This window comes from Ascaphus truei, chromosome 6 (genome assembly GCF_040206685.1).
Source record: "Ascaphus truei isolate aAscTru1 chromosome 6, aAscTru1.hap1, whole genome shotgun sequence".
NCBI lineage: Eukaryota > Metazoa > Chordata > Amphibia > Anura > Ascaphidae > Ascaphus > Ascaphus truei.
The window spans coordinates 37,140,044-37,159,628 of NC_134488.1; the positions used below are offsets into that span (position 1 = coordinate 37,140,044).

At 39.5% G+C, this 19,585-nt stretch overlaps 1 protein-coding gene across 1 annotated transcript; it reads left to right on the forward strand.

Moving 5' to 3' along the window:
• The first annotated feature begins 9,578 nt into the window (after positions 1-9,578).
• Positions 9,579-16,416, forward strand: LOC142496426 (nicotinamide N-methyltransferase-like). Its single transcript, XM_075603122.1, has 5 exons — positions 9,579-9,752; positions 11,596-11,670; positions 11,837-12,056; positions 12,941-13,148; positions 14,185-16,416. Exons 3-5 carry the CDS (start codon positions 12,038-12,040, stop codon positions 14,612-14,614), a joined length of 657 nt encoding a protein of 218 aa, XP_075459237.1. The 5' UTR covers positions 9,579-9,752; positions 11,596-11,670; positions 11,837-12,037; the 3' UTR covers positions 14,615-16,416.
• Positions 16,417-19,585: the final 3,169 nt, after the last annotated feature.

Genomic DNA, 19,585 nt, shown 5'->3' on the forward strand with positions numbered 1-19,585 from the left:
ATGTCACTGGGGTTTTTCTTTGCCTTCCTCTGGATCAATAAGTAAGTATAGATATACAGTAGGATCTAGGGGTTATGCACTAAGAAGTGATACTGCTGCGACACACTTTATTCGAGCAAATGACCAGTTTGTACCTGGCAGATACCTGGAATGCGCCGCTCCTCACCTCTGACAAGCCGCGTTGCATTTGCCTTCCCAGCCACGGTTCATGCCTGGCTGACGGGCGGCTGATCTGTTAAATGATAATGATCAGGATTTAATAGGCTGCAATGCTTCGCGTGTCCACCAGATGGCATAAATTCATGAATTGTAATGCAGTATATATATACAGTACTGTATATACACAGTATATATATATATATATATATATATATATATATATATATATAAAAAAAAAATATATATATATATATATATACTGTATATATATATATATATATATATACTGTATAACAACAACCCCTATAACCCCTAACATACAGTACTGTACACATACAGTACTGTATATGCACATACATAAATGATACTATGGGCCGACGGGGGCGAGATGTGTTTGCAGCAGAGAGAGATCCGCTGCTCTCTCTCTGCGCAAACATCGGCACATTAAAAATTATTTTAAATACATTTTTATTTATAGTGTAAATGTGCAGGGGGTCTCGGGAGCTGAACCGCACTGGTTTCAGGTCCGGGGACCCCCTGCTCCCCGAGATACAGACCCCTTTATGAGGTGCCGGTATCCCTCTGCGTTTAAAGGTCCCGATCACGTGATCGCGGCCTGTAAACCAAGCAGAGCAGAGGGATACCGGCACCCCCTAAAGGGGCCTGTATCTCGGGGAGCAGGGGGTCCCCGGACCTAAAACCACAGCGGTTCTGCTCCGGAGACCCTCTGCACATGTACAGTATAAATAAAACACATATATAAATAAACACTCGTTCTTTACCTTAGCGGCTATGCGCTATGGTAATGAAGCAGCATTTCTGTATTTTTAATAATATTGTACAGTGAGCAGGGGGTTCCCTGAGCCAGAAATCTAAACTCAGGGGGCCCCTGCTCCTGCTCAATACTATTAAAAATACAGAAATGCTGCTTCATTACCATAGCGTATAGCCGCTAAGGCAATGAAGGGGTTAACTTTAGGCCATTAGACATTCTCTGTGGACATATGGTCCTTTTATGGATTGCATTTATTTTCTTTCAGACATTAGTCTTTCAGTGAATATTGAATCCTCTAGCATTTATTTAATTGCATCTGGAACTTTAAGTCCGTACTGAGGATATTTATATCTTTTAGTTATGTCATTTATTTCTGAGGCTGCACCGTAATTTTTCCACGGTTTTTCTCCTTATTTTTTTAAGTCGAGCCGAGCTACAGTATCCAACTCAGGGTCCTTTACTAGGTTAAAGTCCCCTCCTAATATTATGAACCCACGGGCAACCCTGTCCAGTGTATTAAAGAGGGACCTGAAGAATTTGGGATCGTGTTCACAGGGGGCATATACGTTTGCCAAAATCAAATATTGTCCTTGCAGCTTACCCACCAAGATGAGATACCTCCCTTCTCTATCTTTTTTAACTTGTTCCACTGCAAATGGAAAACTATTGCTGAGCAATATTGCTACCCTCTTTTCTTTACACTAGCGGAAGAGAGGAACCACTGCCTATATTTCTTATCTAAGAATTTCGGATGGCTTGTCACACTAAAGTGGGTCTCTTGCAGAAGAATAATGTCTGCCTTTTTCCTCTTATATTCCTCTTGACATTGTGTGAGACAAGCACTAACCCCATGATAGTGTGGTAGTGGGACTGCTTATCCTACCTTTCCTCCTAAGCGAACCGCACAGGAGTCTCATCTTCCACTGGTCACTTCCAAGTTCTTGCTTGCCCAATCCGCTGGACCTGAAGGAGAAAAGGGAAGGGTGAAAGACACGGGGAAGGAGGGGACACAGGGGGAAGGGGACCAACCAACTTAAGGAACATAAACCTAACACCAAAGTAAAAAACACCCTAGCCGTGTCTTCAGCGAACACCTTAGACCCAGACCCGTACGCCCCTGGGACGGAGTACGTCTCCAGACACCTCCTTGTCGGGGGCTTAGGCTCCAGACACAAAGAGTGTCCATCACCCCAAGGGACTTTGTTGGTGCAGAGGGGATACCCCCCCTCTACCAACTGAACGGAGCATGACAACACTCAGAGCAGGGCCGCTCCCTTGCCCTACCCAGCATTACATTGCCTAACACAACTTAAATCCAAACTGACTAACCTTATTACCCTTTCTCAGGGCCCGTAATCAACCACCTCCAAACTATGGCCATTGCATAAGTTAACAGACAGATCCCCATTGCCTCCCTTCCCTGCTAGTATCTACTTATTTTCCAGCTGGGGTCTTCTCCTAAACTTCTTAACCCCAACACCACTTTCCTATTTACACTTATTAAACTGATTCTCATCCTTTCTCCCAGCCCAGCTTCAACATCTACCTCATTTCCTCCAGTGTGCCCAGTCTGTGTGTACCTGTTTGTAAACTGCCTGTTTTAATGCAACTTTTACTATACTTTGCCTATTCATATCCTTATTTCCTTCCTATATAGCACCTTTGGCATGGCTGCTTAGGCTGTTTTTGCTATCTTTCCTGACAAGGTTCTCACTTGAACAATTTCTTTGGACCCATTAGCCCGTTGACGAAGTTGAGACATTAGGGGGTCTGACATAACAACATAACAGCATTTAGGATGAAGCCATTTTGTTTGAATATTTCAATCCGCCATCTTGTCTCTGTGAGTCTTAATTTCTGTGTTTCATTTCTGTATAAACAAACGTGTGAAACAGAGAATGGAATGTTTTCGCTCTTAGCTGACTTTATTGATCTTTCCTCTTCCAATCAGCTTCAAATTGAAAGTGTAAACAGGCTAGAAGCTGTGAGAAACCTTGAGATAAGCTCAGATTCTTACAGAGAAACTGATTCTCATACGATGTGCCAAGTGGCAGAATAGGCACATCCCATTTAACCCCATAATTTTTTTCTAGCTGACAGACAGTTATCCAGTATTATTATGTATTACAAAATTACATCAGCTTTAGTATTGTTATGTGTTACAAAATGAGGTAATATTAGTGACGTGCAAGCCCCCCCATAAAGGGGTGGAGCTTTAGGATTTAGGGTATAAATATATGGCATACCGTGTTATTGTTAGAGAGTTTTTTTCAAAAGCTGTCTCCTTTGTGCACATGACTTGAATAAATTCATGTGTTATTCTGTTTCAAAATAACCTCAGACTGTGTTTTTTATTTACGCTTTTCTCAGATGGTGCAATCCGAATAGGGACTCAATATCATTAGAATCGAGCACCCGGATGAATCACTCCTCCATCACTCAAACCTGAGCGCTCATATGAATCAAGGTAAGGCTACCTGCATTTTTTAGACAAATAGCCTGATTAAATTGTTTTGAGTGATGCTTAGAGCTGATTTTTGAACGGTGTCTTATCTGATGTGACGAGTAAGAATCCATTGCAGTTTCACGTGAATTTATTATTCTCTGTTCCTGTATTCATTTTAAAGTGTAAGAATTGTTAAGAATTGTTAGGGGCTAAGGAAAGAGTCCCATTAAAAGTTTTGGTGTTTTGGTGATGAAGGTGAGTGTTTGTATGCTTAAAGGGATTGTTTTCAGACCGTCCTGGGTTGTGATAAATATTTTTGTTGTCTGAGCAGGATGGGTCCCTGATTGTACATTTGCTCTGTTTTGTCATTTACATACCAAGTGAGTTCATGGATATCTGGTTAGAAGGTCTTATCTGTATCCATGTTATAAAAGTATAAGGTTTATCAGGACTGGTTTGGACCCGCTGAAGTGATTCAAGTTTTTCTTTGGTATAGTTATGGTGAGAATATATGATTGGGGAACAGTCTCGTGACAGGTCCTTATTTGCATATTTACACTATTCAGAACAATAACATGCCAAAAGAGTTGTACGTAATCAGCTTGCGCTAATTATTGTAACGCTAAATTGTACAGGTCAATTAACAGTTGATTGCTGTAGCCGAAGTATTGTACATTGTCAATTAACATTGATTATTGTAGCCAAATAAATATTGTACAGGTCAATTAAATTTGATTTCTGTAACAGGGGAATAATGGGAAACCAAAAATTCTCAAAGGATTGTGTGTCTGCAGACGAAAATAATAAAGAATGAATACAGAGAACGAAAAGAGACAATATAAATATATTTCGTTGGCCAGTGAATGGCACTGTTTGTACTATTATCAACAAATTGCGCAGATGTTTAAATAAAAGAGGAGTCTTTTTCTGTGGGATTGATAAACTCAGGGAACGCCGTCTCATGTGTTTTTGAATCCCACAGGAAAACATACCTTATGGTAATATGGGTCAAAAGAATTCTGTTGAGGGACAGGAGGGTCCCGTTGCAATTAATTTTACCATTGCCAGGACAGAAGTTAATATAATAACAAGTGAAAAAGAAAGTGAATAGGAAAGAAATAGCAAGTGAATTTGCCGATAGATAATCAAGGCATACGATGGTGTTGAGGAAGTAAATATTGAGGGTTATTTTTATGAAAGATTTATATGCAGAAATTGGGATACAATTAGAGACTGTGTGTATAGTGTTTGAAAGGGACAGAAAGTGTTATACAGTAAGTGTTAAAAGGTAGGACATGTTGCCAGTAATTGCAGAGCAGCCCTAAGAGAGAGAGTAGAAGAATAAGAATGGAATTTAAAAGGTTTGTTCGTACTGGCCACAAATAGGTCTTTTAAACCAGAAAATATTCTTTTTCCTTCTGGTCTAATGGCAACTAGAAAGAGAATCAGAATAACAGCAGCACAGGCCGCACCAAAACCCCCCCTTTTTCTCCAAAGGAATGTGTAAAAGATACGAAAAGAGAACTCAAAAGCTCCAGAGCATTAAAAAAAAATTAGTTTTAAAATCAGGTTTTTTATGACAAGTTGATTCGCTGTGTAGGAGAGAAGTTTGTGTCTATGTTCTTTGTGTGTCTGTATTGTGGTTTCTGTATTGTGTGTAAACCAGTAAAAACACGTCAATTGCATTTCTATAGGGTTATGATATGTTGCAAAGAGATTTTAAGCTCGCACGTATTGTTTAAATTATATATGGTGTGTTCATAAGTTGATCTAACCTCAGTTTAGTTAAGTGGCCACATTTTTATTTTTGAGAGGCCTTTTTTTTATTTTTAGAGAGGCCATAATTTTTTTCGTTTTTATTGCTGTGGAGAGAGCTCCATTTTTAACTTTGAGCTGAAGTTTCAATTCAGTAATTAATATTTAGAAGACGGAGAAAACGTTTTGTTATCTGCTAGGCACTCTCAAAGTCTTTTTTGGCGAAACGCCCGGGCTGGCTAATTGCCAAGATAAACAAGCCCTGAAATTTTTCTTTGATTGTCTTTAAAAAAATAACGCTGTCAGTGTGTTCGGCACTGTGCAAAGAGATTATATTACAAGAAATTTAGTGTGAAGTCCTATACAAAAGCATTTGACTATTATATGAATATTTGATGTATTTTATAACTTTTAACAATTTATTTTTTCCATAGGTGTCCTATTTTATTATAAGCAGTAGTTACTGTTAAAAATCACTGTATAATATATCATTCTAATTCTGCTGATTAAGAAAACAACATCCTAGTTGCTAATTTATTATTTATTTGTAGAATGTTTTGCCAGGAAGTGGTGCATTGTGATTCACCTCTCGTTTTTGGGTGTGTACTGGGTATAGAGTTAAAGGACAGGTGATACATACTGTAGTTGCAAATGCAGTTACATAAGTGAGCAAGGTATACATTATATGCAAGGCATTTCACATTTTTAGCAGAATAGTTACAATGGCGTGTTTGGGGTGGAGCCCAGACTGGAATTGGCTAGGGGCATTTGTCTTAGTATAGTAATTGTTTAATTGGGAGTGAACACATTTTTGTCCATGACTTTGGATATTATTGTAGTGTATGACTTTATTTATATATATAGCGTCAAAAATGTACTCAGCACTTCACAAAGAATACAGTAGAGGGAATTATAATAGAATAGTAAGTGCAGCAAAATCAGACAATATGAAAGGAAATCCCTGCCCTTAAGAGCTTACAATCTAAGGTTTGAGGGGAATTTACAGAGATAGCAGGTGAGGGAATAAGTGCTGTAGATAGCAGTGCTTGGCCACAATGGGTGGTAGGAGTGACTGTGTGTGGAATAATAGCCATGAGTGCAGGCTATTGGGATGTTTAATTTGTGGGGCAAGTTTTAATGTTAGTTAGTATTTAATGAAAAGGTTGATACCATTTGCATCGGAGGAGATTACAGTGAGGCATGAATGAGAGCAAGTGTGTATTGGGAGAAGAGATATTGTTCTGTAGTTTGAGACAATGTTTTTGTCCCCACTTTTGAAGATTGGGACAGCTCTGGCAGTTTTCCAGGTCTTAGGGATAAGGCCTGCAGACAGGATAGAGTTGATTATGGAAGCAATTGGCTTGACAATGGCTGAGGCCCAAAGTCTTAGGAATTTAGATTGTAGAACAGTCAAGTCCACATTAGCTGCTTAGTTTTAAATATGAGGAGCATTAATAGGAGATACATCTGTCTATATGCGGATGTTAAGACAGTAGTAAACACATTGATACAAGAATTTGTTCCTAGGTATAAATTATCTCCCTATGAGACACTTATGGGATGACTTATGACTATCAGTAGTTCAAAGGAACAAATTAAGGACCATCTATTGGTAAAAAAAACAATTAATAAGTATTGTATGCCACTAATACATTTTTTGAGTCTCTCTAGGCAAAGTTGAAAGTGCACCTACTCGAGAAGGGGTTAATAGTTAAATATTTCCTACGCAAGCATGCTCTTCATTCCAGATGAAAAGGCCCATACTAACCACCAATACAGCAATTAAAGTGTCAGAGATTCCTGGATCCACGTGACTCACATAAACCTCATTCCAGCTCCACCAAAGACCAAAGTCATCTAAAGCACAGCCGCATCAAGTTAACATTTTGACGAGACATAAACTTTGACCGTTAACCAACGAGGAAAATAAGATACCAGGCAGAGGCCTGATCTTATCAGGAACATTTCATTTTTTCAAAGACTCAATATTTTTATTCTTTTATAGTGTGTATAAGTTAGAATTTTAAGATGTATGCACCATTGGGTCTACGAAGGTATAACCCACAGAGAGATGACAGGATTGTCATGATGATGCTCTGCAGACCCTTGTCAGCAATACTCATCTGCTTGTGTTCCTTATACATCGCAGATATCTATCACCATGGTTAAGGTAACACTACACTAATTCACCATCTCACCCACAAACATCACAAAGTCTCAGTAATAGAATGTTGTGCTAATTCTGAAAATATATGATGATAGAGATAGATGCCATTTTCTTTAGCTAGGAGCAGAAAGGTCTAGCATTTTTTGTATCCATTTTTACACACTAGCAACACCAATCATTTATGGGTCAAGTGCCTCCAACAACCAGAAACAAGAGAAAAACACCAAATATTGCAGGACTGAAAAGTAGTTTATGGAAAGAACAATGTTGGGTTAGTTTAGTTCTAAATGTAGGAGGTGGGTTACTATATGACAGGCTTAATACATTAACAGATGTGTTAGATGATGTCCTCAATCTCACCACTAAAGCTATTGCATCACTAAACCAAGAACAGGTTCAGATCAGGCTTATGGCCTTACAAAACAGAATTAGAACATTTTAGCATCAAAAGGAGGTGTATGTGCCCTAATTAAAGAACAACGTTGTGTTTTCATCCAAGATCAGAGTGGCAAGGTATAACATGAGTTAGACAAGATAGAAGAAATTGAAGAAAGACTTAGGAAGGAAAGTGACACAGACTGGGACCCTTTGGGGCCGGGTGGATTGGTAGGATCACAAGGAGCGAAATTTTTGAATGCGGTAATGTGTGTGATTGTGATACTCGTTGTCATCTATGTTTGTGTTATGTTTGTCAAAGGCATGATCCACAAATATGCAACAACCCCCTCTGCAGACATAATGCCATTGTTTGCAGAACCAATTTACAGCAGTCCCTTGAAGAAAGAAGATTCCAAGTACAATGTTCTAACTCTGGAATTTTTTTTGGCTGTAACGCCATACGAGACTATGACTACATTTGGCAGGCACCCTCGTGCACTGTCCTATACCCTCAAGCAGCATTATGAGATGATGGAGCACCCCCGTGCACCTCAACGTGTTTCTGGACTAAAATCATACCAATAATTCTCAAAAAACAATGTTTTAAAGAATTAGAGGAGGGACTGACGAAGTTGAGACATTTGGGGGTCTGACATAACAACATAACAGCATTTAGGATGAAGCCATTTTGTTTGAATATTTCAATCCGCCATCTTGTCTCTGTGAGTCTTAATTTCTGTGTTTCATTTCTGTATAAACAAACGTGTGAAACAGAGAATGGAATGTTTTCGCTCTTAGCTGACTTTATTGATCTTTCCTCATCCAATCAGCTTCAAATTGAAAGTGTAAACAGGCTAGAAGCTGTGAGAAACCTTGAGATAAGCTCAGATTCTCACAGAGAAACTGATTCTCATACGATGTGCCAAGTGGCAGAATAGGCACATCCCATTTAACCCCATAATTTTTTTTAGCTGATAGACAGTTATCAAGTATTATTATGTATTACAAAATGACATCAGCTTTAGTATTGTTATGTATTACAAAATGAGGTAATATTAGTGACGTGCAAGCCCCCCCATAAAGGGGGGGAGATTTAGGTTTTAGGGTATTAATATATGGCATACCGTGTTATTGATAGAGAGCTTTTTTTTAAAAGCTGTCTCCTTTGTGCACTTGACTTGAATAAATTCACGTGTTATTCTGTTTCAAAATAACCTCAGACTGTGTTTTTTATTTACGCTTTTCTCACCGTTATCTAGGAAATAGTCTCTACTACCCCTTTTCCACTACCGTTGGCCCCTCACCTGTCTATCTTCCTGCCCCCTTTAACACCCCTCCCCCTTCTCAAGGGAACCCGCTCTCTGTAATCTACTATGTTTATGGCTCCCCAGGACTAAACCTCCAGCCCCCTTCCTTCTAAACTTGGCCTGCTGCATTGCTGCAGTGACATGTATAGATCCTCCATTTTATGTAGCGGCCTCTCCCCTTCCCTTCCTAACCCTCTACCCCGCATGTCCAAGTCCCCAGGGCCAAATCCAGTCTGGCCTCTGCTGCTGCCACATTGGGTCCCCTCTTCGGGAGGGTGGAATTCGCGCAACCCCCTCCCCAGCCAAGGAAACCCCTGTTTTCCGCCCACCTCTGATATGCGGCTACTTCGTGTACCGCCACAATGATGGGTTGCCACATGTGTTTATAGTAGAGGGAACCTTTGTGCTGCATACCCTGCCCACCACCGCTTCTGCAGGGCTTCCTTACGGTCAAATCTTCTGGTCGGCATAACTTAGCTCCATATCCTCGATCCCGGGTGGGTCCTCCGAATCCACCCCAGACTCAGCATAAAGAATAAGTCAGTATTCCTCCTCAGCCCTGTCCCATCAGCGCTTCCAGGCTGGCTCTGCACTCCCAAGGCACACAACAGAAAGATGGGCGATGTTGCTTTAAATGTTAAATGGCTGAGGAAACAAGCAATCTCAGCACTCTAGGACCTCAGCCGGCGGACTTCTTTTCTCTCCCTCGTGCTGATCGCCTCTCTTCGTGCCAGGATGCATCCGGGGAAATTACTGTACTAAGAGGTCTGTTATTGAAGTTAAAACGTATAATCATAATGGTGTTATGTATTCAGTAAAACCAATGATACCTATTACTGTAAATTTCACATTGACATATTACCAGAAGTATATACATTCAGTGATATTGGGATATGGGGAAGAATTCTATGATGAATTAAGAAATCATACAAAATTACAACAGATAATCACAGAATTATCAAAATTATCTCATACTTTACTTATGCAGTTAGAGATTGTTAATGGGAAATTAACTACGATAAAAATGGACTATAGTGAAGAGAATACATCCTGGTGACAGAGATGGTTTGGGAAAAAGCCTTCTCTTGCCCAAGGAATAATACACTGGATGACCCATCCTCTGTTGGTAATTGCTATTTTAATTTTCATACTTATTATATGTTGTGTGATTCTGTTTAGAAGAATGGGGAAATTGAATGCAGATAAAACCCATGCTGAATTTAAGTTTAATTTTTTAATTACAAGATCAGCTTATAAAAAAATGATACTTACAGTATAAAAGAGGGGCTTGATGAAATTAGTTTAGTTATCTATTTTCTATATTAAAGTAGAATAGCAAAATACACAGTATATACACATGTATTATATATATATTCAGCACCCAACAGGTTAACATGTTATCAGTTCAACATGCTGCTTTCATGAAAGGCTCATGGTGAGCATGGACATTGGGTTCACAGATGGTTCTAATTGTGTAAACATTCTTTAGCTATCAATGTCTGTGTTTTGGTTTCCTGTCTGTTCTGTGATATATTATATCCCTGCCAGCATTGAGATCCTTAGGGGTTTCTCTTCCTGGGGAAATCAGTGTGTTTAATCAGGAGAGAAGGAGACATTGATTGATGAGTTCTTTGTTCAGAAAAGTATAAGAACCATGGGTAACATAGTTTAAATTACTACCCTTCTTAATTTTGAACTGACAAATAAGAGTATGTATGTATCTTTGCTATATAAAAGCTTATTGAAGAATGAAAGCTGATTGAAGAATAAACTGCTGATATATTTGAACTGAAACTGATTCCTGATTTTCTGAAGAAGAAACTTTTGTAACACTCCATGCACAGGTGTTACAGGCGATCATACAGTAAAATTATTAATTTTAATAATAATAATGTAGATGAGCAGGGGGTCTCCTGAGCTGAACCTCATTGGTTTGAGGTCCGGGGACCCCCTACTTCCTGAGACACAGGCCCCATTATGGTATGCCGTTATCCCCCTGCAGAATTTAAATCCCCCGGTCACGTGATCGGGACATCTCAAAGTACAGGGATACGGCATCCCATAACGAGGCCGGTATCTCAGGAAATAGGGGGTCGCCGGACCTCAAACTAATGCGGTTCAGCTAAGGAGACCCCCTGCTCATCAACACTAGTCTCAAAACACACATATCAATAAACAATAATTCATTACCGTAGCAGATAGCCGCTATGGTAATGAATCTGCATTAATGTCATTTTTATTAATAGTGAGGGTGTGTTTTGAATATTGCTATGTTTATTGGGGGCAATTGTCCCTGAGGGTATATAAAAACTTGAGATTCATATTGTAAAAAGTACACTAATAAGGTTTTAAGGTAACACAAACTTGTATTCCTAAAAGTGTTAGATCAATAAAATATGTAATAAAAATAAAATACAAAGCCTTTAACAATCAAGGAGAGTCTGGAGCTTGTTAGAATGGACAGCCCAATCATCACACACAGCACATGTCGGTAATGGGTGAGGGTGGGTTAACCCCTTATTTACTATAGCGGTTAATAACTGCTAAGGTAATTAAGGGGTTAGGGGACATTAGATTTGCTCTTTTAATTCTTGTGTATGTTTTTCAGCACCCGACGGCAGTGACGGTGATGAGGATGAGGACGGCCTTCTTTGTGGGTGCCTGGCAGAGCTGAGTGCAAGATGTATTTATTTTATTTATTGTGATGAATGTATTTTAAATGGGCAAATGCACTATTATACATATGTGGATAATAGTAATTTTGCCCATTACAGTAGTATGTGTTAGGGAGCGAGGGGGAGGGGGCTGTATTTTTTTACAAGTATTTTTTTATTTTTTGGGACTGCGAGAACCCCCGGACACCCGCGGGGAATCTCAGACACCCGCAGACACCCCGGGACATCCCCCGGACACCTGCGGGGACACCCGCGGACATCCCTGGACACCAGCAGGGATCACCTGGGGACTCCCGCAGGAACCCCCGGACACCCACGGGGACCTCCAGAGTCCTGCGGGGATCACCCGGGGACACCCGCCAGCCTGTTGTATGGATGGTGTGCCTGCAAAAAGGTAAACAAGAACATTTTTTTAAGTCCAGCTCCTTTTGCGACTGCCGTTGCCTGGCGTGTTTTTTCTTTCGTGTTTTTAAAGCACAATCACTTATCACAGCATTGAGATACGTGAAGACTGGCAGAAATCGGCGCGATTAGCTGGTCGACAAGCTTTTTGGGACTTAGAAAATTTTCTTGAAAAAAGACAGTTTAAGAACGTCAACTCCCTGTTATTACAGCTTAGTGAATGGCGCTGAGCGCAATATCACGTTCTTTAAGCACTTATCGATCTTAAAACCACTTATCACAGCTTAGTGCATACCCCCCACTGTGTGCTCATTCTAATGTAATTACCCAGAATCCCTGGTTGCAGTAGAAGCACTGTATGCTAAGAAATAATGGGGAGGGGCAGGATTGTAGACCTATCTGAGAGATGTGACTGTGCTCACAAGTGATATTTTTATTTGATGAACACTGTACGGTGGAGGGTTTTTGGCATTTTTTTACCCACCATACTGTAACTTGTTTTGTGTTTATTTAACTAATAATTAATAGTCAAGCCAATGATCTCTCTATGTCGGGTTTGCCTCCTGTCCCATCTTCACATATCATAGCTAAATACCAAGAGGGCTACGTACAAAATTGTGTGTTATCAAAATTAAATAATTAGCAACATATTGTACAGTAAGTTGCTTTCAGTGAGATAAAATGTAACACAGGCAATCCATCATTTAGATATACGGTACATACTCATATTCTTATACACTGCTGCATTTAAATTTATTCTTTTTTATTGTATTGGGTTAATGGCCTTGGAAGTTTTAATCATTATTTTATTCAATAACTAAAATGCTTGTTGAATATAACGAAAATATATTTTATTTTGTCTTACTTTTGGTGCAGGTCGTGTGAGAGGAGACACATTGATTGATATCTCCTTGGGCTCAACAGTTTTTCATCTCTTCTCAGCCAGTGATATCTTCAAAGAGATTATTGTGATAGAATTTACTGAGCCCAATATCCAGGAATTTGAGAAATGGCTTAAAAAGGACCCAGGAGCTGCTGATTGGTCATATGCAGCAAAGGCTCTTTGTGAACTAGAAGGCAACAGGTAACATATCTCCCAGTACTTTATTACAAGACAAATAACACCTGTATGTGCCAATAAATTAAAGTGTAAAATGCTGGGGTCTCTCTGAGGTTTAGATTGGTCTTTGAGGTTTTGCCTCTGAAAATATATTAGAAAACACCCAAAAATGTAATGTGTTAGAAAAAAGTACATTACAGTGTCTGTCAATTTCCACCGGGGCTAATGGTTGTAGTTATTGATTGTTACTTTGTGGGTATTTTTTGGTGAGCATTCTATCACCAGAGTAAAAATGGGTCATTTATCAAAGTCCCTAGACAGCGGGAGGTGGAGAAGAAACTGCACTACAGTTATCAATGTGATTTCTTCTTGATAAATCTGGTGCAGTTTTTGCACTGGTTTTGTCCTAATTTTGCTGACCTTGGGTATGGTAATTAGGCATTTTCCACTGTGGATAATTGTAGTTATTTATTGTTACTTGTGTGAGTATTGTATAGTAATAAATATAGCACCAGAGTCAAGAATTGTTGTTTATCAAAGTCTCTAAACTGCGAGAGGTGAACAAGAAATTGCACTACAGTTTTCAATGGGATTTCTTCTATGATAAATCTGGTGCAGTTTTTGCACAGGTTTTGTCCCTATTTTGCAGACTTTGGAATAGACCCTGTAATGCTAAATTTGCTGCAGCACCAGCAGTCTGTGAGTGACTCCAATAATTTACACTTTCATTCTTGGTCTAAAGTAACACAGGTTATTCCTACAGAAAGCTGCAATGTCCATGTCATGGGAGTTATGGGAGCTAAGGTGATCCATATAAAGGAATAATGGGGGACATGTATTGCTGAGATCTGCAGATACAAATAGCACATGCTTCAGCTAGTAGTGAGATAAAGGTCCAAACTTCCTTACACTGAATTTTCTCCCATTGCGAAAGGGCTTTCATGTGCATTTAATAACTTTGTGTGACATATTTAGCTCATCTCTATAGTAATCATTTTACTTTCACATACAGTATATATGTATTCAGACACTAATAATAGTATTTTGTGTTTAAATTCAGAGAGGAATGGCAGGGAAAGGAAGACAAAGTAAGAAGAGTCGTCAAACAGGTTGTTAAATGGGACGTTTTTAAAGACAATCCTCTAGACCCTGTTGTCTTGCCACAAGTGGACTGTGTGATTAGCTTTTGGTGCCTACATGTTATTAGCAGAGACAAGGAAGCTTACCGGAGCAACCTGAGAACATTTGCATCACTACTGAATATTGGGGGTCACCTGATACTCTTTGGGGCATTTACTATGACATATTATAAGATTGGTGAGCACAGGTTCTTCTTCCTGTCATGTGACGAGAAGTTTTTAAGAGAGGCTCTCGGGGATGCAGGGTACGTCATTGAGAATATGGATGGGCTACCCAGCAGAAAGGGCAGTGATTTGGTAGATTGTGATCATCTTGTGTATATTATAGCGCGCAAGGTGAAGGAGGTTTAATGACCAAATCCTGACTGATTAATACTTACATAGGAGAGAAAACTAAAAATATGTATTTATTATTACCTGATTCCTCAACTTACAGTGTCTAACGGGACCTTTCCAAATATTCAAAAATTGTATAATCAATACATATAATTTCTTCTGTTAGTGCACAATACCTATTAAATGAAAAAAATCAATGTATGAGGGCACTTATGTGTTTGCTTATAACATAAAAAATTGAAATATTAATTGGAATAGCAAATGTTTGCAAAAGTGAATTCAGGGGCTGGGGAATTGTTGAGGAAATGTTGCTTTATTTTTTCTGTCTCCTGTTCAGTTGGATTCCTGCTAAGAATATAAAGTTTTATTGCAAATAGCTTATTAGAAAAATATATGATTTCGAAGTACAATATCTAATGTCCTTGCCTTTTTCACATTCTTAAGGATCAAAATATCATCATACAGCCGCAGCCCCTTTTATCCTCCTACATAACCGTAAAAATTTTGGGATGTTCTCCGTTTGTCACGGAGTTTCCCGTGCGTCAGCCGCATTGACCAGACAGCGCTAATGGCTCTTAACATTGAAAGCGCCCGAGGCGCCCAAAACGTCCGAAAACATGCCGCATCTGCCCGCGATTAAAAAAATCGCTGGGAAACGGCCGCAGGAGGTTAAAGGCGGCCGCCCTGTAATCGTTTTGTTTGCAAAGACATATGTCCTCAGAGTTCAACCATTCTTGCAACTCACCCCTAGGAAGTCCTGCTTCAGCACTGACAAGAACAGGTAAAATGAGGCACAGGGAGGAAAAGGGTAACTGAAACAGTCAAGGGGTCCCTAATATAAACAGAAGGGGCTGTCCAGTTCTTACCCAGGTCACCCTCACTCAGGGATAAAGGGTTTACTCCAGCCCAAAAATAAATCTGAGAGGGTTTTATTAAAATAAGAAGTTTATCTATTGAGGGTCAGAGATATGACTAGTGGGAGAAAAAACACTGTTACAGGTTTCACTCTAACACCCCAAATAAACTTAGCACATTTTAATAATGAAGAATATTAAAGTATAGGTTATTAAAGCTGGTATGTTTTAAAATTTTATATAGTGTGTCCATAAAACAAAGCAGGGTCTTCCCTCTCCTAGTCACCTGGGCGTTGGTGCTGGTGGGTCTAACCCTTGGTCCCAGATGAAAGGGACACCAGATGGCTAGAGGTGTGAATCATTTAGCAAGGAAGGGCTAAGTGGAGCACTAACATCCTCAGCTCAAAGGGTCCATGTGGTCCACACAGAGCGGAGCCTCACACCATGGGGGGCAAAGGGGCAGAGAAGAATATTTTACCTGCCCCTGGGAAAACTCACGTGTTTGGGAAACCCCATCTAGTGGCCTCAGATTGGTTGCTAGGGAAATTGCTAGGGTTTTTTGATTGGGCTGCAGGGTTTCTGGGAATGAATACCAGAAGTTTTAAAAACTCTGACAGCTCAGATTTGGCAGATTCCCCAGAAATTTATAAGAGAGTTTTTTTCCCCAGTGATTCGATGTGATTCAATGTTTTGTGCCAAGTGATTTCAGAAGTCCAATTTGCCATAAGGGCAAAATGGGTCAGACCGGACCCAAAGACACCTTGCTGAGATTACAAGGAAACAGCTGCAGGGCTTTAATCTGAAAAGCTTCTAAGTCACACTTTCAGTACCATTTGGATTGGAAAGTGTGGGAGCTGCTGCAGCTTCATGCCGATTCTGACTCCAGAACATTTTGGTCTAAATCCCAGTCAACCAACACACTATTAAGACTTTATTTTAACCAGGAAAGTCAGTTTGTGAACCCCAGACTTCCAGTAAGTGTATCTTTTTCAGTCTATTGTAATTCAATGTGTGTTTGCCTTTTTCTATGGAATAAATTACAATTTATTTTACTTATTGGCTTTGCTCAATGATAAGATCCCAGTTTTAAATGTGTAAATACCTGCCCTGTGAAAGGCTTACAGTACATACACTTTTCACATTCATAGTCTAAGATTGGTTACCAGGCAGATTATAATGACTACTCTCTATTCTAAGTCTATCATCTTAAAGGTCACTAAAAGCTAGTTAACTGGCTCCAAACAGCTCTGTACAAGAACCATGTAGCGGGTATAGATAACATATTGTACTGTATGTTGCATATTATTAATATGCTTGTCTGTCCTCTAATATTGGTCATGATGGAACCTTTGAGCTATATTTAGTGTTGCAATTTAAAGATCTATCAACTGTTATAATTTCTGTATATCGGAGGAATATCTACTATATACTGGTGGTATAGAGATTATCTTCTACCCATTGATGAGGGATTGATTTTAACTAAAAGTGGATTTGTTTGACATATATTTGTATATTGAATACCCTGTGACATCATCTGTGGGAGCCATAAAAGGGAGGAGATGCCTGCGTGCCAGTATACCCCTGAGGAAGTGGACAGTCATCTGAGAAACGCGTAGGATTAAATGTGCATACCCGATTGTGAGCTGGGCAGAGGAACTGAGCGTATAATATTGCGCTCTGCACTGGCCATGAATGAGGAGGCGAGAAGAGAGCCCGACAGAGTCTGTCTGCTGTCACCCACCCAAGCAGTCAGCCACCCAGAGAAAAACAGAAAAAAACGCGCACAACGCTCATACTGCATTAAATAAAATATTATTGGAGTAACACAATACACGGTAGGTAGTCTGCGTACATCAAAGAGGCGTTAAAACAGCAATTCAAGGGATATTGTTACCAAAGTACAAACCAGCAGGGCCAGGTCTCTCCAGCAAGGTGTCATCTGGTGTGCCCACAGGTATGGCAGGTCCAAAATCATCACACTGTTGCCTAAGGATAGTACCAAGGGTAGGTCCGTGGAATGGCTGCTAGTTAGGGTATCCCAAAAAGTACAATTGTGCTGCTGGTTGATCGAAAAGAACCAGTTCGTGGAGGTAGTGTAATGGCTGCAGTACTCTGTGGATCAATCTCCCGCCATTACACAGTCCGGCCGTCAATGACGTCACAACGCTGCGACTTAGTGTATAGTATGCCACGCGTCCCAGTTCTCACAGGTCTCGGGTTCCGGCAGCAACAGGGAGGAACGGAATGTCTTATGATCACTGAGATCCAAAGTGTCCTTCCAACGCATTTCGAAACCTGGAGTGGTTTCTTCATCAGGGAAATAATTGTCAATAAAGTTAGTGGCATTGAAATACCCCTCACTCACTCCGGATTGGACCGTGACTTGGGTCATCCGGCCACTCATAGGAGGAGCGGGGAGGAGTCAGCACCACTGACAACATTTATAACATTCCGCCGTAAAAACTGCATTAAACTTTAATCAAAAGATAATACATATTAGTTAAATTAGCACATTACATTTATGCGATGCCCGATAAGGCACACATAGTGCTGGATGTGCTAAAATGGAAAAGAAATAGAAGTTAAAAACACAAACACAATTTGAGTTGAAACTCACAATGATAACAAATTGCAGAGCACAGAAACATGAAAACAAAGCACAAGAGGAATAGGAGATGTGTGTGAATCTGTTCACAAGTCCCCTTGATATAAATTATCTTTACAGTATTAAATCAAGGGGAATTTATAACCCCAAGGTGATGGAGGAAATATTATTATCATATCACAATTTAATAAAGAGACCAAATATCAATGTCTTCATTGAGACCCCCTGGATGCAAAGTATTGAGTTTATATATCCAGAAGGTCTCTTGCATTGAAAGTTCTTTCACTCTGTCACCCTACCTTCTATTTCTCAGGACATATTTAATGCCCTTGACAGTAAGTGTGGAGTGATCTCTATTATGGTATACTTCAAAATGCCTAGAGAGTCTATGTTTGGCAAAACCATTCCTAATATTGCATACATGCTCTTGAACCCGCACTTTGAAACTACTTTTAGTGTGGCCTAATAAATAGACTATATGGTCAGAATTACTGTAAATAAAATCGGTAACATCAAACACTTCCCCATTAGAAAATGACCTAAAAGTTTTTCTATCAGGATGTAAATATTTACATACAGAACACTTTCCACATTGGAAGTTTCCCACAGGTTTAGTTTTTAACCACATGTTACCACCATCATATTTTTCATTGATATTAATATCACTGGGGGATAGAAGACTTTTTAAATTCCTCGCTCTTCTATAAATGAATTTGGGAATTCTTGAGATATGCGCCCCCAAAATCGGGTCATTGTAGAGTATGGCCCAATGTTTTTTTAATAATTCCTTCTATTTTATTTGTCATTGAGTTAAAGTTTGTAATTAAGGATATATTACATTTGTCATTATTAGTATCCAGTTTTGATATTTATAGCCGGTTCAAAAAAGAAAAATAATAAAAGAAGATTAGTAACTTGAAAGAATAGACGACTTGTATTTTTCTATTATTCTTTTTTATTTGATTATTTCGTGAAAATAAACATTTGATTCTTTATAAATACCTTTTGGTCTGTTCACGTTTTACTCTTTACCAGTAAATTAAATAAACTTACAGTAGTACTGTACATAAAGTACGACGTCATTTGTGTTGAAACAGTATAAATATGCATTACATTAAAGTGCGTTAGGATAAACAGTAAGGCTATAAAAACATTGAGTGTCAATGTGGTAACCTACTGTACTGCACCCTGTGAACATCTGTCATTTAATGTACAGTACTGTGTACACACTGGCATCATGCCACATTCTGTACACACCCTCCTCCAGCTGCTGGCATCATGTCACATACAGTACATAGTAAGGGTCACACACCCCTAGCTGCTGGCTGGCATCATGTCACATAGAGTACACATACTGTACACATAGATTTCAACCAGTTTCCACAGTGACACACGTGTGTTTCAATTATACGATATAGTAAAAAAAAATCTGTGTGATATCGGATTGTGCACACATGATCCGGAATAAGGGACAGGACAGGTTGCGTCACCTGTACTGAAGCAGGGATAACCCTGGGGGGCTCTTGC